This window comes from Phallusia mammillata, chromosome 3 (genome assembly GCF_965637545.1).
Source record: "Phallusia mammillata chromosome 3, kaPhaMamm4.hap1.1, whole genome shotgun sequence".
In the NCBI taxonomy this organism is placed as follows: Eukaryota; Metazoa; Chordata; class Ascidiacea; order Phlebobranchia; family Ascidiidae; genus Phallusia; species Phallusia mammillata.
Window position 1 is genome coordinate 14838541 of NC_137254.1, and position 26704 is coordinate 14865244.

The following is a 26704-nucleotide window of genomic DNA, read 5'->3' on the forward strand; positions in this document are numbered from 1 at the left end:
GGTAATTCTTCACATACTGCTGAACGATGAAACGTAAACCAGTATTAATATCACAGATGTTACACACTTTGTAGACCAGGCGTCGTGCATTTTAATGCCAGATTTGTTTTATAATCTAGCTAAGCTTTGCATAATTGGGAAATTTAGTTTAAGCATTAGAATTTTCTTTGTTCAGCAAAAAATCACCCCGCGAACTCTTGTCTGTGATGAACTAAACACTTCATATATATTTTTTCAAGTAAGTCTTTGCCTCCTTTGACACCTTTTTAAATATGACGAAGATTCTTCTTTTAATGAAAATGAATAAGGAATTTTAAAAGAGATAAGAAAGTGGTTCATTTGGCTGCCCTTTGTGTTATTGTCATTACACCTTTAGTTACTTTTTCCCCCGTGGATTAAAACAATCCTGTTTACTGTCATTATTTTGGTTTATACTGTGATCCCCATCACTGAGTGGAAATGTAGAGTCTGAAGAATGTGAGCAAAAACATTCCTTTATAAAAAAACTATTTAAAGAAGTTTGCACTTCATCCTATAAAGAATAAATTTGTGTTACAACAATGAAAATGTATAATTAAACAACGTTTGTCCACAATCTCAAAAATAGTACGGAGTTAGTGATAATCATACTTTTTACCGCCATCATCTGATGACGCAGGTAAGTAAGTAAGGGGCTCAGGTGTGGTATGTGTACATTGCATTTTTTATTGTAAGTGTAAGTATGCACCTTGTTAAGTAAAACAATTATACACAATTATAACTAGTAATTCGACCGCAACATAGAAAATGTCAGATTTAATTGAATGTCGTCCTTTGCATAAGCATTAGGTCCCTTCCTCGCTGCTATGCCCACGGGCATAAGTGGTTGCTCTCGCGACGTTGATCCAGTCCAAGAGTTCTCCGTCTGTGACGTCATCTTTACAAACTTATCCGTGCTTGTATCGGGTAATTGAGGTACGTATTGCTTTGCCTCATTTTTCAATCTTTCTGAATTTTTCTTTTTATGTTTCTCCTTCAATATCAGCCATGTCTCCTTCCCTACGCCCTTTTCTTGCTTCCTTGTTTGCCTTCATATTTGTGATCATTTCCCAATTTGGTTTGTAACGACATGTCTCTCCTTCCGGTTCCAGTTGACTTCGTGCCAGATTTGTCTACAGGAATTTTTCTCCAATAGTGCCTGTCAAGTATAGCACTATTTTGCTTGCAATGAATACGGTGTAATTTGTTAAAAAGGGCAGCTTCTAAATTAGTTTGCCGTTTGGAAGAGGAACGAAAGAAATTTATGACGTCGGATGGAACCTTCAAGTTTCTCCGAATATCCTTTACTTCTCAAGAGTGCATAAGAAACAGATTTAGACAATGTGGTGCACAATGGGTGTAAAAAGCAAGCGAATGATTTTGCAGAATGTACGACTGGACGCCACGATATCGTCTCGGCATGTTGGCTGCGCCGTCGTACCCCTTACAGATCCTTCACGTAACCTTGGAAAACGTCTTTAATTCACCAATCAGGTCAAAGCGGATTGACAGACTTTTGTTTGGGATAGGGCACAGTGACTGATAACTTCTCATATTCTGCGACATCTGTAGTTTCGTCAGCAAGGTGGAAAAAAATGAAAGGTTTAATTTATATCGCTAACTAAAGTAGCTCGTATATAGTTGCCACATAGTTCAATCAGTTGAGTTTGAACCGTTTTGCTGGTGTACGTTGCATTAATATTGCTCTACTGCAGAATCGTCTCTGCGGAACCTAAGAAGCGCCAAAAAAATTGACCATTTGTAGGCTCTACTTCATAGAACATAGCGCGGGAGCTGAAGGGATTTGTGGAACACACGATACCTGATGTAGAGCTACATGTTATTCACAAACCGACAAAAATTGGCAGTTTCTTTTCTGTCAAGGGTCGCCCTTGCAACAACCTTCGCTGCAGTGTTGTTTACAGGCTTACGTATTTGTGCTGGTCAGCCTATATTGGTAAGACGCAACGAAATTTAGTCACACGAACATCAAACCAACGAAAAATCGGAAGTGTGCAGGCATCTTCAAACTAACCCCATGCACAGGGTCAACTTTGCCGATCCTGAAATATTGGACGCAACATCGGATCGGATTCGCTTATTAATTTTAGAGTCGCTTCAAATTCAACAACATACACCGGGACTGAATGTAGACACAACTTCTATGCCCCTGCGACTTTTTAACACCTGATTATCACTATCTCCTCGTTTGTCTGCAACCTTTTATCGGTGTGACGTAATTGATTGTACCTTTTCTGGTTACTTTTCTGTGTATATAAACGCGCTTGTGTCCGCTTGTATTTTAAATTATTCACTGATGATGACAATGGTTTTTGTCGAAACGTCTGATTAATAAAATGAATACGTTTTATTCTACTTTGCTGGCAATTTGTTTTCTAGTAAAGCTACTATTTAAGTCCGTGTCTTGTGTACCTAACAAAATCATTGTAATTTAATTTTTATACGAGTAACCACGCATCCCCCAGGAACAGTTCTCGTACCCCTTGGTGGTGCGTGCACCCCTGGTTTAGAAGGATTGTAGTTATGATTATGGCATTACGAATTATGCCTGAACAAATTACTTTTTTTGTTAGTTACATGAAATGAAAAGGCATTGAACGCTAATAGAGGTCCGTCATAGCTGTAAGGAACCCAAAATTGTGGGGTCCATCCCCTAAAAAGTGCATGACTAATATCCGGCATGAAACCGTTGTTAAAGGTAACAAATTGTTAAGTCAGGCCTCCCGAATCAGTTCAGGCAAATCAAGAATGGGGTGGTGCTAAAACCGTTGAGAAAAATTACAGTTGCGACTTAAAGTCAAGTAAAGTGGTATTAAACTGTAGATCTGTTTTCTTGCGATTGACTCTCGCAAAAATCCCGAAGAAAATACATAGCACACAGCAGAACATAACACACAGAATAACATCTGAAACATGCTTTACAAATGGGTTTAATTAGTTACTTATATTAGACTCAACTAACTGCAATCGTTTTTGGTGTGTTCGTAATGGTGAGAAGATTTTGCTGAATACGTGTCGCGTGGCCTCACTTCACAGTCATGTTGCTTTACCATTGCGCCAAAACTGGATTGATGTGGTTCTAAAGCAGTGGTTCCCAACCTGGGGACGCCCAAGGCATGATATGGTTTCAGTGGGTCCGTAGAAGGAAAACATTTTTTGGTAACGTTACTAAAAAAAAACATTTTTTTTGCGTTTTCAAACCGTTTCTACAAACCCTGTTTATCATAACTCTGGGCCAAGAACAATTACTTTTTTGTGATCGTTACCCCCAGGGTTGCCAGATGGCCTAAAAATCGGACAAAAAAACGATAAATTGTCCTAATTTCACATGCTGTGTCCGACAAGTAAAAAATCATTAGGACACTTAGTTTTGTGTCCTAATTTGTCCGATTCTCACTTAACTTCAAAACAAAGTTTTTCGTCGCTGTTTATTCGGTCGAGGAGACATCACCGCTTAATAAATAACACTTTTTGTCAAAGATTGTAGATAAACTGATGAATCACTACCCCCCATTGTCTGTCACAACAAACATTGTCTTAAAACAATTATTATTTACAATGAAAAGAAATGCAAAAACAAAGAACTTACACCTCAGGAAAATAAAGTTACAACTAGTTATCTAAATATTCTGGAAAAATACTTTCGGTGTTGGCGGATATAGTCATTGTAGTCCCATGCAAAAGAAAGGTAGCAAAGCTTAGTGGAAAACATCGTTGGTGGCTTTCATTGAGAGTAAATAATGATTATAAATTTCTTTTAAAATGTAAATGCTAGTTAAAGACGACTTGAGTTGTTATCAATGTAATACTTTTTTAAGTAGTAAAATTACCAATAATATTTACAAAAAACACGCAGTCTAGGCTATTTAAGAAAATAGTTATGGGTCGTCCAAAAAAAAAAGATTCAGCATCCAAAGTTCCAGCGCGAAAATATAATACAACCTGGGAAGGTCGTTACAAATGGCTACAAAAGTCCAGTGATGGCAGTGAGAACGCTTGGTGCAAGTTGTGCCATAAGTCTCTTCAACCGAAACTAAGCACCTTTGCCGATCACGAAAAGTCTGCTCAACACAAAGGACAAATATCGTCAATAAGTCTAGTTAAACCTCTGCATATTTTTTTCAAGAGGGCTCGTGTTGACAACAGTGTGAAAGAGGCTGAATTACAGCTTGCTGCATGTATGGCGTGTCACGGGGCGATCAGCACAATCGACCATATTTCAGCTGTAATTTCCGCTCATGGAAAAGGTTCCCCTTTAGAAGATCTCCAGCTCCACCGCACTAAATGCACAGCTTTAATTACTAAAGTAATTGCCCCAGCACTGAAAACAGAACTGAAAGAGGATATATCTGGTTGCAAATACTCACGTTTAATTGACGAATCAACAGATGTAAGTGTCAATAAGCTTCTCGTGATTCTAATCAGGTACTGCAGTCCATCACAAAGAAAACTGGTAACCGCTTTGGTTTCCGTTGTTTGCATCGTTCAAGGCACCGGAGAAGCAATATATGATGCAGTAAAGGAAGCAGTAGAGTCTTTGGACATGAAACTTTCCAACTGCATTGGTTTGAGCTGTGATGGAGCTAGTGCCAACGTCGGGGAACACAATTCCGTATGGAGTCGACTGAAACAAGAATCCCCTTCTGCAGTCCTCAAATGCACCTGTCATTCTTTGCAGCTGTGTGTCCAAGCTGCATTCGAAGTTTTACCAGCTAATGTTGGCTACCTGATGTCAAAAATTCCTGCATGGTTTTCAAAATCCACTCTTCGCCGAGAAAAATACAAAGAGCTCTTTAAGGTAATGACGGTAGGAAATGAAGACGCCCCATCAACTATGCCATTTGCGAAGTATGCCAAAACAAGGTGGTTGTGTCGTAAAACAGTAATTAAAAATATCATTGATCATTGGTTTGAGTTGAAGTTGTACTTTAAATTGGCCGGAGGAGAATGTGGTCAGGAAGGAAAGTGTGAGGCGAGAATGATTGAAGATATTTTGAACAAAAATGAAACCAGGCTTTACTTTTTTTTGTATCCGGTCGTATTAGAAATGGAACGGGTAAATGCTGCATTTCAAGCGGATTATTGCAATCCCGAAAAATTGAGTGATATCTTGCATCAACTGCACCACGGCATCCGTGCCCGTGTACACGACAGGAATGGCAATGACTTGCCGAACTGTCAAGTAACATATGGTCCCAATTTTACGTCCGAGTTCATATCCTACTTGGAAAAATTCAAAAGGGGCGAATCAGGAGGAAGTTCGAGCGCCCAGGTAGATAGTGTCAAATCAAGATGCCGGGACTTCTTGCTTAGGCTTTTAAACGAGCTTGACAAAAGAATTACAAGCTCTACAAATGTTTTTCAAGGCCTATCTTATCTTTCACCGGAAAAGGTGCTGTCTCAAATCAGCCGTGTTGGCTTCGAAAAGTTGCCATTTATACAGCAGCAATGCCACCAGGATGCAATTCAAACGCAATACCTGAAAATTCTGTTTGTTGACTGGAAATGCCAAAGTGGTTTCGACGGGGAAATTCCGTCCGATGTCATCCAGTTCTGGTACAAAGTTCTGTTGTACAAAGATGCTACTGGAAACAGAGTTCCAAGAACTGGCAGAATACGCTCTAAACTGCCTGTCCGTACCTGTTTCCAATGCCACAGTCGAGCGCCTTTTTTCAATGGTTACGTTCACAAAGACCAAGATCAGAAACCGGATGAAACCCGACTTGTTGGAGTCTATTTTGCGCATCAGAAGCAACTTTCAGTTTGCCCAAAAATGCTGCATTAATTTTGTTTGCACTCCGGAAATGCTGGTAAGGTTCTGCTCCAGAGAGATGTACTCCGGTCAAGAGGAGGCTGACGAATTGCTGGAGTACATTAAATGTATAGAATGAAAAGTAGAAACTTCTTTGTTCCGTTTTGTTTCTTGTTCATTTTGTTAAAAAATTCTTTGTTTGCTTTTGTTTTTTCGTCAACTGTTAAATCCGGTCGAATGGATAAAAAAACTAGCATGTTAAGAAATGGAATCAATTTTCACCAAGCTAGACGCGCACTGAAATCTGCGGTACCCTGCAAAGAAAACGACACAAGTAAAAAAACAGACCAGATCAAAACAACACCAATATTCGAAAAACACATGCACTAACTAATTTGTTCGTGGCAATCTGTACGGGTCATAACTCACAACAAGACAGTATGCAATACAAGTAGTTCAGGTCAATCATTTAAATAAAAATGTAATTACAGGTCACTGTGACAAATGAAGCAAAAAAACACACAAAATACTTACCTGCAATGTTCACACATACATTCGTTTATATTCTTTCATACCCCCGAAGAGCATGCACTAAAATGCCATTAAAAATACCATGCGATTTCACCAAGTACTGAAAAAAATTCCATTACGTCACAGTAACATTATTGCGTCAGAATAACGCCGTTGATAGAAGGCAAGCCAGTGGCTAGACAACATTCAGGCACCTGGCGTAGCCTAGCGCCACTAGAGGCGAGACTTTTTTCACCAGCAAAAAATATTTGTTTTAGCATGTGTATCTATCATCACTTTCTTAAATTGGTACGAAGATAATTGATTGATTGTATTAGCAAGACGCACAGTAACTGCTTCATTAAATGTTACCTTGCTAGAAATTCACAGTTTAGTTTTTTGGCCTAAAATGGCCGATTTTTGGACAAATACTGTCCGAATCCAATCCGCAATACCTGGCAACCCTGGTTACCCCCAGTGACATCATAATACACATTGACAATAGACTTCATAGGAGAAGCTTTGTGCTCGCTACAGTACAGAAACTTCATTCCGATTAAAGGACTGTAGAGGTGGTGTACTGACCCTAAGGGTAGACAATTCCTGGAACACACCGTAAATCTGACTCTTTCATTAAACAAACTAAACGCTGCTTAACTAAACCTATATGCCACCGAACACTAGAGTTAGGTTCCCAAGTCTTTATTTCGACAGAACATGTCGCACAGCACAACGTAATTACTCTTTAATTACCCTTCAATTGAGTTAGAAAACGTCAAAGTAACCTGACTGGATGCCGTTTAGGACGTTGCTGCTCGGTAACACGTAAGGGTGCGATTTATGACCGGTGCAGTGATTACAAAAGCTGGTTTAGTAACCGGTCAAGCTTTTGTTAGAAAAAGGCGAGATTGACCGAGACAATTGAAATGAAATTATTGCATACGAACGAAATGTTTGAATCTAAAGTCCAAAGTCCGATACAGTGGATTACAATGTCCAAAAAGCAAAATAATAATAATAACTTACAGCGCTCGGTTTTACGTTTACTTTGGCCCACGATGGCACAGAAAAGTCACAGCGTTTCCTGTGTTGAAAAGTTCTTGCGAGCAGTAGCATGAAACCCGCAAAATTAAAACATAATTTCAATACTAGTCACCCCAACAGTTCTGATTTACGTTTGAAGCATCGTACAAAGTAGCTTACCTCATAGCAAACACGTCCATGTATAATTAAAAAAAGCCACATATGATTCCGGAAACGTTATCAAACCTTGTTCTTAAATGCAGGTCTGAATATAAAATTGTTGACATAAGATATCAGGAAATTCACGACCCGCTTTCGACCTACAGAAGTTAATTCAAAGTTGTTGGTTTTATGTTTAAAGAAATACCTTTTCGTATGAACACCATGTGCAATTTGTAATTGCAACAAATTTTGCAACAAGACATAAATCAATCAGCAGCTAGGCCGCGTGAAACTGCTAACGTCGATTCCACCGAAATACGCGTTCACCCACTACTTTCCCGATGTCGAATGCACTATCGAGTTACAGAAACTTGTTTGCATGAAAAAAAGGGAATCAGTGACTAGCGAATTCGAACAGCTGTACGCCTGGTTGAGCAACTTTTTTAGTTTGATCTGCAGCGTACGCTTTATTGAAGTGTCCAACTTCTTTAGTTACCACAGAATATAACAAAAAAAAATCTTATTTAAAGCGGTCACGCCCTGCATTCGCTTATGATGCACGCCTCTCATTTACGAGGTTATGATCGGATTTAAACGATATTTTGTATGCCTTTACTGGATGTATTTTAGAGTTGGCCTGTGAAAACCGTTTGTGTTTATCTTTAACCGTTTAAAATCTGGAGCTTTTATAGGCTACATAATTCGACAGCGCAAAAATCATTTTTAAGCGGTCATGCCCTGCGTTCGCTTATGATGCACGTCTCTCATTTTCGAGGTTATGATTAGATTTAAACGATATTTTGTATGGCTTTACTGGATGTATTTTAGAGTTGACCTGTAAAAACCGTTTGCGTTTACCTTAAACCGTTTGTCATCTGGAGCTTTTATAAGCTACATAATTCGACAGCGCAAAAATCATTTTTAAAGCGGTTATGCCATGTATTCGCTTATGATGTGCGCCTCTCATTTTCGACGTTATGATCAGATTTTAACGATATTTTGCAAGCGTTTGCTGAATGTTGTTTAGAGTTGGCGTGTAAAAACCGTTTCCATATACCTCAAGCCGTTAGTGGTCTCAAACACGTTAAAGCCTGAACTAATGAAAACGATGAAACACCAAATGCACAGTGAGGACAACACTTTATTGATGGAAAAAGCACCTTATGAACCCAATTTCCACACTTCAACATTTTCAAGTTGAGTCCCATTGTTATATGAAAGCAGAAATAAATGGGAAGAGAATAAATAATTACATTCACAGCAATTGGTTAATTGGTCAGTTAAAAAAGGGCATTTACAAGTGCATAGTACATACTAAACAAGGATATTTAAGTAAACAGACTAAAATAAAACAAAAAGGTGAAACAATATTGTACAGCTGAAAATGTAATGATTTGCTGAATTATCAAGAAAATTAAACCGGATATCATGTGAAAATGAGGTTGAACCACACAATTGTTACAACATGCTATCATGCAGACTACTGGTCAAAACTAGAGGTTCTCAATTTATGTCTGATGAATCACTCTTACTGACTGATTCTACATCAGAGTGCAAAACATTCTCAGAATTTACATGAGACCATAATCACCATGGAGGTAAAATAATATCAACGCCTACAAATGTTTGAATACAAATTCTTAATTTGGGTATAAGAACTAATAAATAAACTTGCAGGCAGGTAGAACAGTGGAAAAGAAATAACACATATTCCGATTTGATTCATGTAAAACTAAAGTATGTGGTGCATATCTCGACATACAATTTTCTCCTGTGAGGCAAGTAACAGGTTGTATACATCAATGATTTTGCTGACACTTTAAGAGAGAGCTGTTTTTGTCAACAAAATTCTTCCGCAATGAAAGACTTTCTTCAATTTTTTTGATATGGAATGCTTCTGTTGATTTTTTCAAGCTAAGCATTTTTTCCGGATGGTAAACTGCAATAAAAAAATAAAGATAAAGCGTATGCTCATTTGACTTGACAATTATGGGTTAAACAAAAGAGGCTTGAGTTTAGCTACCAATAAGCAGTCTAAGTGTCATAAAACAGAGTTAATATTCAATATTGGGGGTTTTAACTGTGCTAAAAATTCAAAATAACATCAGCCAGAAATACAGAAAGAGTTGAGTTTAGAAAGGCAGTAACAAGGCAGCCACTTACTGTGAATCATTTCAATTCAAATCCAATCTACAAGTCCCTCATATGACAGTGTGCTGGTCCTCAATTTGCTTCATATAAAGGTAAGAACTGGAAACTCTTCTCACTGAAAGGTCCCTTTGCATTGCTTCATTGCCAAAACCTTGATGTCAATCAGGTACTTCAATCTTGATTCTTGGCTCATTTTAGTGTTTAACATATTTATTTCACAGCTTAGAATGCATTTGTTTTTGTCTTGCTGTTTTACAATTAACTGCCATTTTGATGTAAAACCCAATTTACCTGCGATTATTGTCAGAGCAAAAATAATATTTGCCATTAAAAAACAAATTTAATGCTTCACTGCCATTACCGATAAAACCGTCCGCAATCGGGCTGTGTTATAACACAGGTTCTAAAGATTCTAATCCCGCCCGATAAGAAACGCATTATTCTGCGTAACACAGCCGATTTTAATCGGGGACTTCCAGACAGATCGGGTGATTAATGTCATGTTTTCACCATCATCCAGTGATAGTGATATTCGCCACGGTCTGTATTATAAGTGATATTCCATTGAGGCAGGATAAAAGAAGTGCAATAAATGTTGAAGAATGGTGATTTGAGTTAGGCTAGGCCCATTTTTCCACTCTGTTAAGTAACGTCATAAAATCTGCACTGTGTCTCTTTGGTATACAGCCAACTTTACTTTGTGATATGTTAAATAATGAAAATGGGAATTAAGTTTTTTTTTTTTTTTTAAATCGATACAAATTTGCTACAGCTGGTTAAAAAAACTGTATATTTAACTCCTGCATAGTAAATTATTGTTTAAAGAACCCTCAGAATCTGGTGACTGCGAACTGGAGGTAATACCAGTTCCTGATGTTCCTGAGGAAGAAATGAATTACCTCGATGCCGAAAAGGTTTACAAAGTTTTTGTGTTTTGCTTCATTATTTCCATGGTTGATGTTCTCATTTAATTAGTGACCAAGAACATGTGTACATTAGTGTTTTTTTACATGTATGTGCTGCCCTGATAGTTGACCAACATTAAATGTATTGCATTTCCAGAACATGCATCGAATGAAAGAATTAAATATAAGTTTTGTTGATGAACTCTGTGAGTCACCTGTCCCTGGTACCCATCAAGTTTATGGCAATCAATTTACTTTTTGCATTGTCGTTAGGAATGTATACATATCATGGTGCAAAAATGTTTCCTTTCAAGTTATACTTTTTTATGGTGCAGATATCAGTACAACTTCTACCAACTTAAATGGAGGGCTTTCGGCAAAAACTGTCACAACTTCGTAAGTTTGAGTTTCAATGTTTTTTGTAATTGGTAAAACTTGTTTTGTGGGTAGAAAATGGTTTGTCTGGATTGTGCTTTTTGTTTGTTTGAATATACTGCACTGTAAGTAATCATATACAGTATAGTACAACAAAGTACAACGTTATTTAGGTTTTCAAAGAAAGGTATTGTTTATGCTCCAAAACATTACACAAAAGATTGATGGAATTGGACGAAATCACCTCCCCCAAACAGATCCATTTCATCTTGAGAAGATCAGTAATATAGAAGGGTTTAAAAAACAATAGAGTTAAAGATTGAAAATGAAAAACAACAAAACCTGCTGGTAAGTATTTTTGTTTGCAAGCCAATTACAAATTGATTTGTAATGTTCACATAAGGTACTTTAGTGTAGTACAATATATTTTGATTAATTCTTAAAAAGTTTGTCATAAAACACAAATATAATATCTGAGGATGCATTTTTCTCTTTGTTACCCAAATTAGTTTATTGGTAGTCAACATTTGGTCAACTTTAAATGTCGACACTTTAATCTGATGGTACCGAACACTGCACAGTATCTCAGGAAAGTGTGTGAAACATCACAGACCAACAAATAAGGTTTGGAACAAACTGGACTAGTTGCGGCATAAATTGTTTTCTGAATATTTGAAAAAAATAACCAAGCATGGCTCATTTTTGCAAAAAATAAACATTTTGACAGAAAAGTTTTGTACATTCATAATTAACTCAAAAATGCTGATGAGAAGAGCTTTTTGAGAACTTAACATGTGGTACCATACAGTGTTTAGTACCACCCCTTTAATATGTGGTTTCCAATCCACTTTAAAATTCATTTTTTTTTTCAAATGCTATCAGTAACACAGGCATTTTGCTCAGTTGAAAACAATCCATTTATGTTAATGTTCTACAGAGACTACAACTGAAACTTATTGGTAGGAACACAGCTAAAGATGCAGTGTCAATCAAATTCAGAAAAGGTAAAAATGGTTTTGGATGCAGATGCTTTTGAATTAATGCAATAACAAAATTAACTCTGTATCCTTTTCTGTAGAATATTTACAAATTCGTTTATGGCAAACATGAACCTTCAAGGAGGGCATGGAAAAGTGACTTATTTCAAAATCCGCATTATTATCCCCATTAAGTTATACTTGGTAAGTTGCTTCTTTTGTCACAATATTTATTTTCTACATGTATACATTTCAGGCATGCTTTCAGGCAACTACTCTGCTTTGCCATTAAAGCAACATGTTACATGCCCTTTATTGTGGGTCCTCTTTCCCAATTTTTACCTTCTGCGTTCCCCATTTTAAAATTGACCTATTCTCTCGTGTGTTGTTGCATGTGTCACATGTTGTATAATATAGATTTGCTTGTTTTTCTTACAAAACCATTTTTTGCAGAGGCAGTGCTGGAACTTCATCCAAATGTGCTGGAGACCGCATACACAAAGGATGTTGGGTTGACTCACACTGGTGAAAAGCCCCATCAATGTATTGTTTGTGAGAAAAGATTTCGCCAAGGAGCCAAACTGTAGTAGGACAGCTTACACAGTTAACTTTAAAGTCAAAGAATTTACTTAAACTTTTAGAACCAACGTACGTTATGATGACAATAAAAAGCACTTCGTTAATGGTAGTTGTTGCAGGGAATGGATATATTGATTTCATTCGGTGCCTTCGAATACAGCAAGTCCGCTAGGTACTTCGATAGGTGTACTACAGGTTACTCGTTTTTATTGCAACAAAGCCCGTAAATAGTGCAGGTAACTGTTTTTGAAGCAAGGAAACTTGTAGTTACTGCGACGTAACGTAATAATGCTGTTAGTACTGGTTTTAAGTTTGGTTTGGGTTAAGGTTAGGTTTGGGGTTTAGGGTAGAGTAACCTTAGGTTGAGATTAGGGTTTAGGGATGTGTTCAAACCATCGTAACACTTTTCCAGCATTATTTGCGTGTTTTAACGTTAACTGCAGTATTTTCGAGTTACGTCGAAACTATTATGAGTTTAATAGCACCAAAGAGAGTTACCTGCTCTATTTTTAAGTTACGTTGCACGAAAAAAGTTACCAAGCGCACCTAGCCCACCTGTAGTATTCGAAGGCACCAGATTTCATTTCAGAAGCCAGCCAATGACAATAAACTGAAAAACTGACGATCTAGAAAAAAATTGCAACAAACGTTACAAGATTAGGTTGGTTTCTCTCAATAGTATTAATCCACAACAGGATGACTTACACCAAAGACAAGTCCTATCGATGTGACGTCTGTGAAAAAACATTTAACCGAGGTGGAAATTACAGAAGACACTTTTTGACACACACTGGTGACAAACGCCAACGATGTGATGTTTGCGAGAAAAGATTTCGCACCCGTGGAGAATTAAAAAAACACATGTTTACCCACACTAAAGAGAAACCTCATCGCTGTGATGTTAGTGAGAAAAGATTTAGCCTTGGTGGAAATTATAGAAGACACATGTTGACCCACACGGGTGGAAAAACTCATAGATGCGATGTTTGTAGTAAAAGATTTCGAAGAGGTGGAGATTTAAAAAAACACATGTCCACTCACACCACAGAAAAACCCTATTGCTGTATTATTTGTGAAAAAAGATTTAGTCTCGGTGGACCTCTAAAAAGACATATGTTAACTCACAGTAAACATGAAAGCCATAGATGTGATGTTTGTGAGAAGGCATTCAGTCTACGTGCGGCTTTAAAATCACACATGGTCACCCACAGTAAAATGAAACCCCACCGATGTGATGTTTGTGACAAGGCATTCAGTCTACGTGGAGTTTTAAAAACACACATGTTGACACATAGTAAAGAGAAACCCCATCGATGTGATGTTTGTGAAAAGGCATTCAATCTGCGCTCAGTTCTAAAAAGACACACGTTGACTCATTCTAAAATGAAACCTCATGCATGTTTTGTTTGTAAGAAAGGATTTAGCCTTGGCGGAAATTTAAAAAGACACATGTTGACTCACACTGGTGAAAAGCCCCATCAATGTATTGTTTGTGAGAAAAGATTTCGCCAAGGTGATGATTTAAAAAAGCACATGTTTACTCATACTAAAGCAGGGGTGGGCAAACTTTTCAGTGCAAGGGCCGCATTCAAAAGTTTATAATCTTATCGGGCCGCATGGTATTTCACCAACGGCTGCCAATTGCTTGCTTGTTGTTTTGTTTTAAAATAACTGATGTAAAGAATAAGGTTTGTATCATATATATACCATTTAAAGTCGCCTAAAATGCTCTGATTAACAATTTCTAACTTGTGCATAAGTTTAGCTGAACGGAGCTAACTGTTTATGACGTCATAAACTGTATTGTGACGATTGCCGTGCCCGTTTTACGCATTGTTTGCACATAATAAGCGGATAAAAAGCCTGGCGCATATGGTTACTAGACTGGTAATCTTTTTTCCAGTCCCACGAAATCTGTTTTAGCAGTTTGAAAATCAAAATATTTTGCAAAATAGATAGCGGCCGCAGGTTGTGCACCCCTGCGCAAAATTATTACATAGTATATTTTCAGCTTTATGGAAATACGTTTGTTCATGATTGTACAAACATTGGTTGAAACGCTACAATTGCAATTGTTTCAATAAAACTAGCGTTTGTTGCAACAAAGGCGAAACCACGTTTTTTGTTAATAAAGTCCTTGTGCCAAAGTTTGTGCGTCAACAGTGCAAAGTGGGCTGTATTTGAAAACGTGAATCGCTTTTACTTTTATCGAACGAAGAAATTGTGTCAAGTGACGATTTGCATAATAACGTGGCAGGCTAAAGCACGTGAAAAGTATCTGTGTTTAGTTCCAAGTATCGTACGGGTACAGATACTGCACATGGTATTGGTATCGGCAAGTCGCACCCCCGGTATTTTTAATACTCTGCGCCTGTGCTCATAGTAGTATTCAGCGTTACTCGGAAACATTTGGCGGGCCGCATGAACTCCTTTGTAGTTTGCCCACCCCTGTACTAAAGAGACACACCCCATCGATGTTATGTTTGTAAGAAAGGATTTAGCCTTGGTGGAAATTTGAAAAGACACATGTTGACGCACACGGGTGGAAAACCTCATTCAGTCTGCACAAAGCTTTACCAGCCCACATGTTGACTCACAGTAGAGAAACCTGTTTTTGAGAAAAGACTAATTGTGGACTTTTGAAAATAAACATTTCGACTCGCTGGTGAAAACCCCATAATTGTAACGAAAAAAAATCGAGGTTTACCTTTAAAAACTTGGTGTTTTCACAAAACACAAACCCTATTAATGTACTTGAATAAAGATTGACGGGACAAATATGGTGACTTTCAAATGTAAGTGGGGCTGCTACTGTTGACATTTTTACCAAGATTTGGGATTTTTGGATATGTGTCAAGTATTTTTGGTGTAGCGTTTTGGATGCGAATAGACCAGCAATGGAATGGAAGTTTATTTGAAATAAGGAAGCGCTAACATGTTGAACTTACCGTTAGTTCCTGTCTCAGTTTATGCGTCTCAGATAGGTAAGCAAACGAGGAATCAAGTGACAACGCGTTAACATAACCCCGGCGAATAACAAAAACAAATCATGAGATACATGGCTATGCAGACTATTTGTTCAAATCCTTTTGAAAACTATCAATCATAAGGGTTAAAGTGCTGTGTCCAACTGTCGTTCTAAGATCAGCTTTTCAGGCGACCGTCAAGTCGACTGCTGTGAAAACGAAACAGTATTGGAGAACACCCACCAAAGCATATATTTACAAGCCACACGAGAGTAGTCCAAAGCAGGGCTGCCAAAGCTTGGGTTTTGCCCCAAGATCTTGGGTTTTTACTTGACGTCTTGGGTTCTATTTGAAAATAAATATATGTAAGAACTATTTTAACGAGAAAAGTTTTTCAGTTAGCTGCACTGTTTAGGCCATTTTATCATCTCATTTATTTTCTCTCTTTTCTAGACGTTAATTCTTTCTAGATAAGTATAAGGTAAAAACAATCGTTGCATAAATTTAACATTTTATAAAAGAACTAATACCCCATCAATATGAGCGAAAAATCTACTCCACCAAAAAAGAGAAAATGGTGTGCTATGAATTTTAAAGAAGAATGATTGAAAGAGGTAGTTAAAGATGGCTGATTCAAGATTCTAAAGATAGCGTTTTAAGCTATTGTAGGTGCTGTAATATTACACTTAAAGTGCAAATCAATCGATGTTTGTTAAACATAAAAACTCTGCTAACCATCAAAGAAGTTTTAAAGCTGCTAAATATACTGTAGACATTACTGATTTTATGAAAAAGAAAACAGATGATGATCATCAAATAGCCAAGAGTGAGTAAATTTCTTAATTAATTGCATTTGTAACCACATTTTGCAATCTTGGGTTTTTGTTTAAATTCTTGGGTTATTTTGCTGTGAGTCTTGGGTTTTGTTGAAATTCTCATTGGCAGCCCTGGTCCAAAGGCAGACTTGCAGTTGCTCTGTTGTGATGCCGAGCGGACAGAGAATCGATGCTGTGTTTCACCAAAATCAGAATTACGAAACAATCGATTCACCAAAAAGCGATTCGAGGTTGAGGCTCGGTATGAAAAAAATCATAAACTGCTTTCAACGCTGGAGGTCGTGCAGGGAAGAGAACGGTGAAAGTAGTTGCTAGACTCAATTAAGGGCAGGCGGGGAGGCTTTGGATGATTGCTGTTGTGATTCATTGAGTACACTGTCTAGTGCTTAAATCCACCGCTACCCGACCCCATCCGGAATAATAAGAGCTCGAGCATACAGAAAGTAAACGTTTCTTTGTTATACTGTCGTTTTTGTTTATTGTATCTATACAATAAAAATAATAAAAAAACTAGGTTGAGCTATATAGCACATTTTCTGTAAATGTGCGCAAAAGTTTGACCATGTTTGAAAAAAATCTGCTTATATTTCATTCATGTCAAAACGACATATTCCCTGTCTGTTTTGCATAGGCCTACCATATTTCCATCCCCCAAAAGAAGATAACATTGTAAAATACACTAGGGCCCCCCAAAAACCAAGCCTCAGAAATGAGATTAGGTTTAGATATAGAATATACCACTAATGATCTCTGATGACTTTTTGGATAATATATTTTGAACGAAAAAAGCCTATCCAAGTTGTTGGCAATTTGTTGTTATCTGTTATCTCTCCCTAAAATTACATTCCGTATTGAAAGAATATATGCTTGTTGTGAATGCTTTTTTATCTTTAATTAACAATGGACTGATCCACGATATTTATTTCATTAGGCTGGTGGTCCAAAGGCTAACGAAAAACTGAAACAATAAAGTGAAGGTGACAAAAAAATAACAAGCAAACAAAATCTCGCTACAACTGCACGGTAGTCATGTGTGTCAAAGCAGGAGTCTGAAAAATAGTGAGTTGCCAAAAACGTAAACGTCTTGATGGTACAATACATTTTGGTCGAGTGCTCTGCTTTGATGCAAGAAACGAATGTGAATGAAAAAGTCTTAGTTGATTTATTGTCATACTCTTGATTTTTGCACGTCTACGTCACAGTCAGCATGTTACTCCAAACAAATTTACGTCACAGTTCCAACTATGGGTCTGGTTATGTGTGGTGACGCTTGAGTTAGAACTAAAATACCAGGCTGGTAGTATTCGAAATACGAGGTACGTGGTACGGTCAATGCAATTCGTACCGTACCGTACTGCCATCAGGGCCCCTGAGAGTGAAAAAAATATGCTGGTGCAATTCAATTTCTAGCCCCTTTGAACACCATTTAAGTCGAAAATAGTTGTTAGTTTATGCCAGCGGTTCCCAAACTGGGGTCCGCGAGGTGATTCTTGGGGGACCTCCAAGTCTTTTTTCGAAATGGTGCCAGATAATTATAATAAGCAGTCACTGTATTTAATTCTGGAGAAGAAGAGAAACCGCAATGTGTCCTGTGCCCCAAAGTGTTGGCAAGCTCTGCTTTAAAACCCAGCAAGTTAAAAAGGCACTTAGAAACGCACCATCCAAGTTCAAAAAACAAAGATTTTGACTTTTTTAGACGCCATGCTGAAAATTTAGTGAAGAGCAGGGTTGATCGCAGTGGAGAAGTTTGGAAGGAGAATGCGTCTGGGTTGAAAGCGTCCTATGAAGTGTCACGGAAGATAGCTGCTGCAAAAAAAACCAACTGCAGGAAATAGAAGTAGGACAATACCTCTGCCTCTGAGAACTATAATGCAAGGATACTGTGAAATAGAAGTAAGAACTAAAGGGATCTTATGGTTCAACAAAAACGGAACTTCAACCAGAGGAACGTTTGAACCTTGGTTAAACTGGCAATCTAACAGTGAATATGACGGCGGCACAGGAGGATCAAATGCTATATCTCTCCCAACAGCACCAAACAAAAGTGTATTAATGTCGTCGGTAATCGGAAGACAAATCCATTTGGGCCTGGACTACCGAGGAACACAGTCAGGAAGACGATGGCGCTTCACGGACAAAGCAGGCATTGGGACCCTGAATTACAACGGGCTATCCGCACTGACAACAGCATACGCAACGTACGAACTGATCAAATTCAAAGACTGGACGATGACAATGTGGCCGTGCACAAGCATGAACCGCCTGAACACAGCAGCAGCCGACGCAGGAGGAAACGGCGGGCGAGCAAGCCCATTAATGTACCTGGACATAGCCTGGGAAAAGGATTCTTTATTGCACACGAACCAATTCGACTTGGGGTTCATCGACTCGAGCAAGACAGGAGCAAACCTGAACAGTTACGAGTTCCCAATGTCCCACAAAAAAGGTTCCAACTAGGCGAAGACTTTACGACGATTCCCATACAATTTCTACAAAGAGATACACATACAGTGGGGAGGACGACGTCGGAAGTGACAGCGGACACAGTGAACACCAATTTCGAGACTCCCTGGTACGACATAACCACCTGTCCAGCACCTTCATCAAAAGCGATGATAACACAAATGATAGTCTATGCGGACTCGGTGACCAAAAAGCTAGAAGCAGGGACATACCGACCAACAGCAGACAACTATACATCGGCGGAAGACAACTACATAACGATCCCTTATACAATGTCGGCGACAATATGTTTATCGTGTCCAAAATGACCATATATTATGTTACCTTTTTTGTTTGCATGTTGTACGGTTCGTTATATTTGAGTTTGCATGCACATTAAAAATATTTAACCTTACAGATGTTTCCTTGTAAAACAGAGACCGATAGAGTAGTGCATAACTATTGTAAACAAAATGAACATGAGACAACCTGTGAAGACGCGAGAGCGAATGTTACTGGTATCGAGAGCAATGTGAGCGAAACTACAAGGAGCAGGAAGTGGGCCGTAACGACAGATGTCACTACCGCTGGAGGCCAGAGCATCCAAACAGGCCCGTCGTTCGCGTTATACTGGGGGCCAAGGGAGCAAGGACGCAGCGCCAATCACCACCGGCATGGCATATTCAGCTGCACCTCGCCGACGCCAGGGCATTAAGCGTCGCCCCGTACGAAGAGTGCGGTCATCAAGTTGCTGAAGCAAATGGGAGTGACGGTGACCTACATTGCTCCCATCAGGGACATGGCGGCATATGTGGCCTATGTCTACAAAAGCGACAGGTCGGCCATACCAGAAAATCTCAAAGAACTGTGCACAAAACTAAAACATTCAAATCAAAAAGGAAGCAGTCATTACGAAAACATCGCCAAGGAAGTATCTAGGATGTTCACATCAAAACCAAGCATGAACCAGTACAAGGAGGAGCTCTTTAAAAAAGACTTCTCCGGAAAACGAGCGTACAATACGGCGCAGTTTAACTCTGAACAAAGAAAATTCGCTTAAGTGTCCCGCAAGATGAAAGAGAAGGTCAGCAAAAAAATGGAACTACCGGTAGCGAAGGATATATTCCGCAAAATCACGGACCAAGCCAAGAACATCAGTTGGCAAGACCAAGACCTAACACCAGAAGACTTGAGGGTACTCCTTATACAAGCAGCACTGGAACTCCGCAACACCACAAGCGGTGGCATAGAATTAGCACACCACTTCCTACTGCACGGAGCGGCTGGCAAAGGAAAGACCCTGTTAGGACAATTGCTGTACCCAACAGAAGTGGCCTCGATCCTGACTAATGACAGTCAGGGGTAGGCCAGATGGCGTTGCGCTTTAGGCACAAGATGCTCAAAATTGACGACGCCGGTCCCGCGTTCTTTAACAATGACGCGATACTTTCCGCAGTGAAATTCATGTATCACAATACATGGTCTGCAAAGACGCATGGGGACCGGCAAGACAATGAGGCAACTTGTGCCTACATTACAACCAACATGAGCCACCCAATAGAGCGCATCGCCAAAACAGAAGATCTAAGACCAATGAAGCGTCGCTTCGTGCAGGCGGAGTGGGAAGAAGACGCGGAACCACCAATAATCCTGAAGAAAATGAGGATAGAATCCAGTCTAACTGACGACCTAGTAATCGAAGAAGCGAAAACAATCCATGAAAGTAGCACAAATGGTAGAGGCAAAGAATGTTCAATGTTCAATGCTCATCACAGAACACATTGATTACATAAACAACTGGGTAGAATTATGGAATGACACCAGTTCAGATGAAGAAGAAGATAGCGACACAGAAGACATTGAGAAAAACGAAGACCCTTGCGTGTGGGAGAACGGACAAGAAGCACGAAGACCAAAAAGAAAAGCGGAAGAAGAAATTGCAGGGCCCAGTAGTAAAAGTCCAAAAAGAGTTAGCATTGGTAACACCGACGATATGCCAACACAGCAATGGTTCAACGGACCAGAAGGATGAAGTTGAAAATCTTTTTAAGTGAAGATCAAAAAGTAGCGAAATGTAAGGACGTTACGCTCATCCGAATTTAACTGAACAGGTTTCTGGTTCACTTCATATGGTTCATATTCATAAATCATGATCTGTTGACATGTTTAGTACTAGTGTGGAAAGAATTTTGTTCAAGTGCACGTTTTATGCAAACTGTTTTAAAAGTAGAATGGCTTTAAAAAGGCATGTTTTTTCTTCCCATTGCTATGACAAGACTTTCAAGCTAATTTGCAACATAGATGGTTTCTCGATGCAGCTAAATAACAAAGTTTCATTGCGACAACACATTAAAAGATGGCACTGCGGGAAGTCCTGGCATATGCCGACTTGTTGGTACACACCAATGGAAGAAGAAACTGGTTCATGTGGTAGTGATTGTGACACTACTACTTGTAGTGATGCAGCTTGTGAAGATTATTGTATTCATCGGGACATTAATACTTACAGAAACACAATAAAAAACTTGCACAAAAGGAAGCAGTGGAGTACCATTCACTTGAGTATATTTCACTTATTGCACTTTTAAAAACATTGCTGGAAAATTCCAGTCTCTATGACTGGGTAAGTATATTTGCAGCATTATATTATACAAAGTATATTTGCAGCATTAGATTATACAAAGCGTGGCAAATATTCATCTCTAAATTTAACTAAAATCATCGAATCAGAAGAGGATTTGGATGATGTGGATGCATACCAAAGTTTTTCACATGGAGAGTATGCAAAAATTCATCCTCTTTTTTCTGAAGCAAGACCAAACTTATCACTTTTATTTTACTATGATGGATTTGAGGTTGTTAACCCGCTTGGATCCAAAACAGGCACACACAATATGGGTACAATAAGCAGTTTTGTTTGTTGTATTTCGCATTCAAGTATTTTTTGTTTCTCTTTCAAGGTGCAATATATTTTGTGATACTCAACACTCACCCCAAACTTACATCAGCCTTAACTAGAATTTTTCTCAGTACCCTATTTTATACTAAAGATTTAAAACACCCTCAGATTGGTTGGGACAAAATTTTGCAGCCACTTAATCAGGACATTAAGCAACTTGAAACAGTTAGTAAAACGTAGTGACAACTGTAACTCAATGTATATATATTTCTGTGTGTGTGTTTTGCAGATGGGTGTTCAGTTCAGTTATAAGGGTTCAGAAGTGACTGTTCGAGGGACAGTTGCACAGATATCATTGGATAATTTAGCTGCACACTCCTTTCTAGGCTTTACCGAGCGATTTTAAGGGTTAAATACATTCGTATCAAGATACTGTACGTGCACTGGAAATGACATTCAGACAAAGGTAAAAGGCTTTTTATGTGTTGCTTATTAAGTAAACTATTATAAAAACTTTTCGTTTGCCAAGTGTTTAAATTTGTTAGCATAAAGTGTTCTCCAATTGTTTTAAACAGAATTCCTACGAACCCCAGAAATGTACAACAAGTCAGTAGCAGTAGCACAGGCAACAGGGAAACCTCATCACGGTATAAAATTTCGATGTCCATTGTTATCTCAGTATTTTCACCCAGCAGAAAATTATGCTGCTGATGTCCATCATGATTTATTTGAGGGTGCAATTCCATACATTCTTAAACTAACTTTACAGGTAGTTCGATTGTTAGCATATAATCATGAGTATACATCTTGTCCTAAACTTTTTTTTTTTTAAACAGAATCTGGTAATTAAAAAAAGACTGTTTAGTCTTGATTGTCTGAATAACAAAATTGATTGCTTCAAGTATGGTATTGACCTAAAAAACAAACCATCTCATATTTCTGATGGCAAGTTGATTGATGATTCAAACAAAAATTTGCGCCAAATCGGTACGACATGTGTGTATGTTTGTTCAACCTAGTTTATTTTTGCTGTATTTGTTGTTTTCTCAGCAGCACAATATTGGTGTATATTCCGATGTTTGCCAATGTTGATTGGAAGCTACATTCCTGATGAAGATGAAGTTTGGGAGTTATATACAATGTTTTGTGGAATTGTTGACATATGTTGCGCACCATTTGTTTCTGGGACCACAGTAACTGAACTGGAGTTAGAATTGCAAAGTTTTTTTAAAATGTTTCATGCCAGGTATCCTGATGCAACAATTACGCCAAAATTGCATTTTTACTACACTATCCAAGATTGATTAAAAAAATTTGTCCTCTAATACATTTTTCATGCATGAGATTTGAGGCCAAGCATAAAAGTTTGAAGCAAATTGTCACCAGGAGTAACAATTACATTAATGTTCCACACACCATTGCTGTCCAGCACCAAGTGAAATTAGCATCAAATATTATTGAAAATGACATATTTTCATGCTCTTTCGAAATTAAAAAGTTTACAACTGTAAATTCACGTGATGTGTTTGGATCAAGTAGTAGCCCCACTGATGAAACTTATGTGAAAAAAACTGACAACCTCATATTTGATGGGTTAACATACTCTGTACCTTGTGTTGTATATGTACATGTTTGTTCTGATGGGGTGACAGATTTCCTGTCAGTAGATGCTGTATATTTGAGTTCATCATGTGGTCCAATACTTGTAGGGCAGTTGCTTTGTGTTAATTATTACAATAAACATTATCATGCATGGTCCATAGAACCCACATCAGTGAAAGCGTATGTTCTTCAAAAATTTCTGTTTCTTCAAAAAAAATTATTTTATCCTCACCCTTTGTGCATAGTTTCCCCATTCGGTGTATTTGAGAAATTTGTGTGTCCAAAATTTAGATTAGAGCCATTGAAATGTTCTGCCTGTGTGTATTTGAGTTAACTGAATTGTGTGGAAATAAAAAAAATATTTAAGGATCATGGTTGCCATGTGGGAGAAACACAATGGTTGTGATTTTGCATTAGTTTGCTGCAGCTGCAATAACAGACATTTTTTGGGTAGCAATACCCAAGTGTCTGAAAATACTAACGATTTTTTTTGGGTACCTGTTGACCATACCCAAACTATTTTTTGGGGTACAAAACCTGAGCTGAATATTTGGGTACAAAAGCCGACGACCCAAAAAAAAAATTCTCACACAATTGGGTGGTACAATTTTCTACCCAATGTTTGATTGAAGTTATTTTGGGTAATCATACTACCCAACTATACTTGGGTGAATTTTAGCGATACCCAAAATATTCCCGCACTTTTTTGGGTGAACAAACACACTACCCAAAACTTTAGTAATTCTTTTCTTATTATTGAAATCTCCTTTCAAGTAAAACGACCGCGACGATTCAGGGTCATTAAAATCAGATGAAGAAAATTCAGTGTGAAAAACCACTAAATCTGTCGCTATGTTTTATTTGTTTTATCAAAACAAATGCATTTCGCTATAAAAAGCATCATCAGTGTCTAAAAACAAAATGAAAAGCGGGATAAAAGCAAAAAATACAAAAAAACACACACACCCAGACCAACCGCAAAAAGTCTTTCCTCTGTCCAACAGGACTGTAAATGCAGACCGGCAGGTATGGCGCTGATTAAAACCACGAAAAAAGCGAGGAAAAGATAAGGGCGCAAAACGAAAAAAAATGGAGAATGATTTAGCCAACATCCACAGACAAGCCCACTTCTCCAAATACGAAGTGCGTGCTGTGGGTAAACAAAGGTTCTGGAAGTGCGTGCTGTGGATACTTGTAAAACGTTTTATGCGTATTTCTAAACAGATTTTATTGGCTTTTGTTTTTAGAAGGGCATTCGCTTTTTAACGTGTAGTGTGACGTCATTACGCTTTTAACATTTGCTATGACGACATCAAATTGCAAAAAAAATCTCCACATGTCCAACATTTGCAATTGCGACCCTGCTTTCACCTCGCTAAAAAAGCATAACTACAAACAAACAAAAAAAAAACTTCCAGAACCTTTTGTCACCTGGTCATTAATTGGACGTCAGAAAATTATTGTTGTGTTAATAGCAAGCTGGACGACACGGCAGGCATGCGACCACTCGTACAACTGACCTATCCGCAAGAGACGAAAGTATGTTGTAATGTCCAAATCCGGCAGTACCAGGTTCGTACTTGTTTACACATTACCTTATTTCTAAGGACTTTTCGAAACTGAAGCTTAAAAAGGAATGAGATGAACAATGTTCAAAAAATTAACGGTAAAGCAACCTATGTATTTATTATACAAGTAATTGCATTATTGTTGTACATTTGAAGTAAAACTTACGTACTATCTGACTTATGTAATATATATGTCGTCCCAGCAAAACCCACATATCAGATTCACTTGCTGACACAAACCCTACCCAGGCTACAGTAACTCATAGTTGCGTGAACACAAAGTACAAAACGCAATTAAGTTCTTTAGATAACCCAGCAAGGGGCGTGTTAATATTGCTGAATAAAACTAAAAAAAGTTACGTAACACGCCACACATAATTGTGATGTCTGAGGCTCTGATTGTACGCACTGGTGATGCGTATAACTTGACCATTAAGTGAGAATAGTGGTGGATACGGACACGGTTAAGTAGACCTGAGAAATGTGAAAAAAACTTTTTACATACAGCGTTGTAGTTTTCTCGATATACAAAAATAGAAGCTGCAGCAGTTGACAGACAGATTTACAGAGATAACTAGATTTCTTGGCAAAGTATAACGGTTATTGAAACTTGCACAAAATACTGTAAAGCAGCGAAAAGAATTATTTCATGCGTTTCATAATATCTGCAAAGCCAAATTCTGACTAAAGTTATAACCTAACTAGAGTCAACTGGCTTCGTAATGTGGCAGTTTGCTGCACAACAATTTCCTTTTCAGATGTGTCTGATTACAAGCTTCATTTATCTTGTTGCAGTTAAGTTGCCCGCTCAGTTTCTTGAACAAACAAAACGAATAACTCACCAACTTTATTCCGCCAAGGTTTTATTGTTTTAAATAATAACTCACCAACCTTACTGCGCTACGAAAAACTAAGTTACCATGACCAGTTGTTGCACATACACGAAATATTTTAGGAAATAATTAGTTGTACAGCTGCGCCCTCCAAATTTTGTGTGTTTTGATATGACTCTTTCAAAATCAGAAAACCAGTTAAATCAGTGGTTCCCAACCTTTTTTGTTACATCCCTCCCTTTGCCATTTTTCGAACTATTCATTCCTCCCCATAAGACGAAAAACAAATATAACACAAAAAATTACAGCAATTTGAAAGATCAATTTATTTCACAATACAACTCATGCGAAATTTGTTCTTGCTTACGCTCTGAGAGTAGTTGTATTCGCGGGGCAGTTCGTGACATTGCACAACGCATGTCATCCTCAACATCAAGTTTATTTCTTGTTTTGCTCTTAATCTGCAACAAAGTAGAAAATCCCGACTCGCATAGGTAAGTCGACACAAAAGGAATTAAAATGCGAAAAGCTGTTTCTGTTGTTTTGGGGTAAGAATCTTTCATTCCGATCCAGAACTGTTGAAGAAGTTTATCTTGATACACTTGCTTTGCTGAAGAGTCATTCACCAGCTCCAAAAATTCGTCCTGGCATTCATCTGAAAGCTTTTCGACTGGAAATGTAAACGGATTTCTCACAAAATCGTCTTCGTCAGATGTCTCTGGAAAGTATCTTTCGAATTCCTTCTCAAGTGTTGACAAATGCTTTAAAATTCCTTTTTCAATTAGCTCTGGCATTTTTTCCTCTGTGCTATCCAGAAGCATATCCAGTTTCTCAAACATTGCATAATTTTGAATTTAAAAAAATTTTTAGAAAGCCTTCAGTGCATCAACAAACTTAATGATATTGGTATTTCTACCTTGCATCTGTAGGTTGAGTTTGTTGAGTTGTTCAAATATATCACACAAATAAGCAAGAGAGGGTATCCATTGTTCACATGGCGCCCTCTATTACAGGCCTGGACATCGGTCACGCTTGACTCGAAACTGGAGGCGGATGGTTTTGAATCAGTTTTTAGCTATAGTCTC

General features: G+C 38.1%; 1 protein-coding gene, 2 long non-coding RNA genes and 1 pseudogene across 3 annotated transcripts; 2 read left to right on the forward strand and 2 right to left on the reverse strand.

Annotated features, from left to right (window-relative positions):
* Positions 1-26704, reverse strand: part of LOC145219640 (uncharacterized) — a 225974-nt pseudogene that overhangs the window by 50496 nt on the left and 148774 nt on the right.
* LOC145220405 (uncharacterized) lies at positions 10423-12409 on the forward strand. Its single transcript, XR_013858139.1, has 6 exons — positions 10423-10551; positions 10878-10938; positions 11091-11265; positions 11855-11921; positions 11996-12098; positions 12348-12409. It is a non-coding gene; the product is annotated as an uncharacterized LOC145220405 (long non-coding RNA).
* Positions 12643-15893, forward strand: LOC145220360 (uncharacterized). The gene has a single exon (XM_080087599.1). The coding sequence runs from the start codon at positions 13170-13172 to the stop codon at positions 14073-14075; it is 906 nt and encodes a 301-aa protein (XP_079943725.1). The 5' UTR covers positions 12643-13169; the 3' UTR covers positions 14076-15893.
* LOC145220441 (uncharacterized) lies at positions 24062-26095 on the reverse strand. Its single transcript, XR_013858182.1, has 2 exons — positions 24195-26095; positions 24062-24128 (listed from the first exon to the last, which is right to left on the reverse strand). It is a non-coding gene; the product is annotated as an uncharacterized LOC145220441 (long non-coding RNA).

Bases quoted from the DNA above. Each gene is read 5' to 3' on its own strand.
- LOC145220360 (XM_080087599.1), top strand. From the start codon at position 13,170: ATGACTTACACCAAAGACAAGTCCTATCGATGTGACGTCTGTGAAAAA.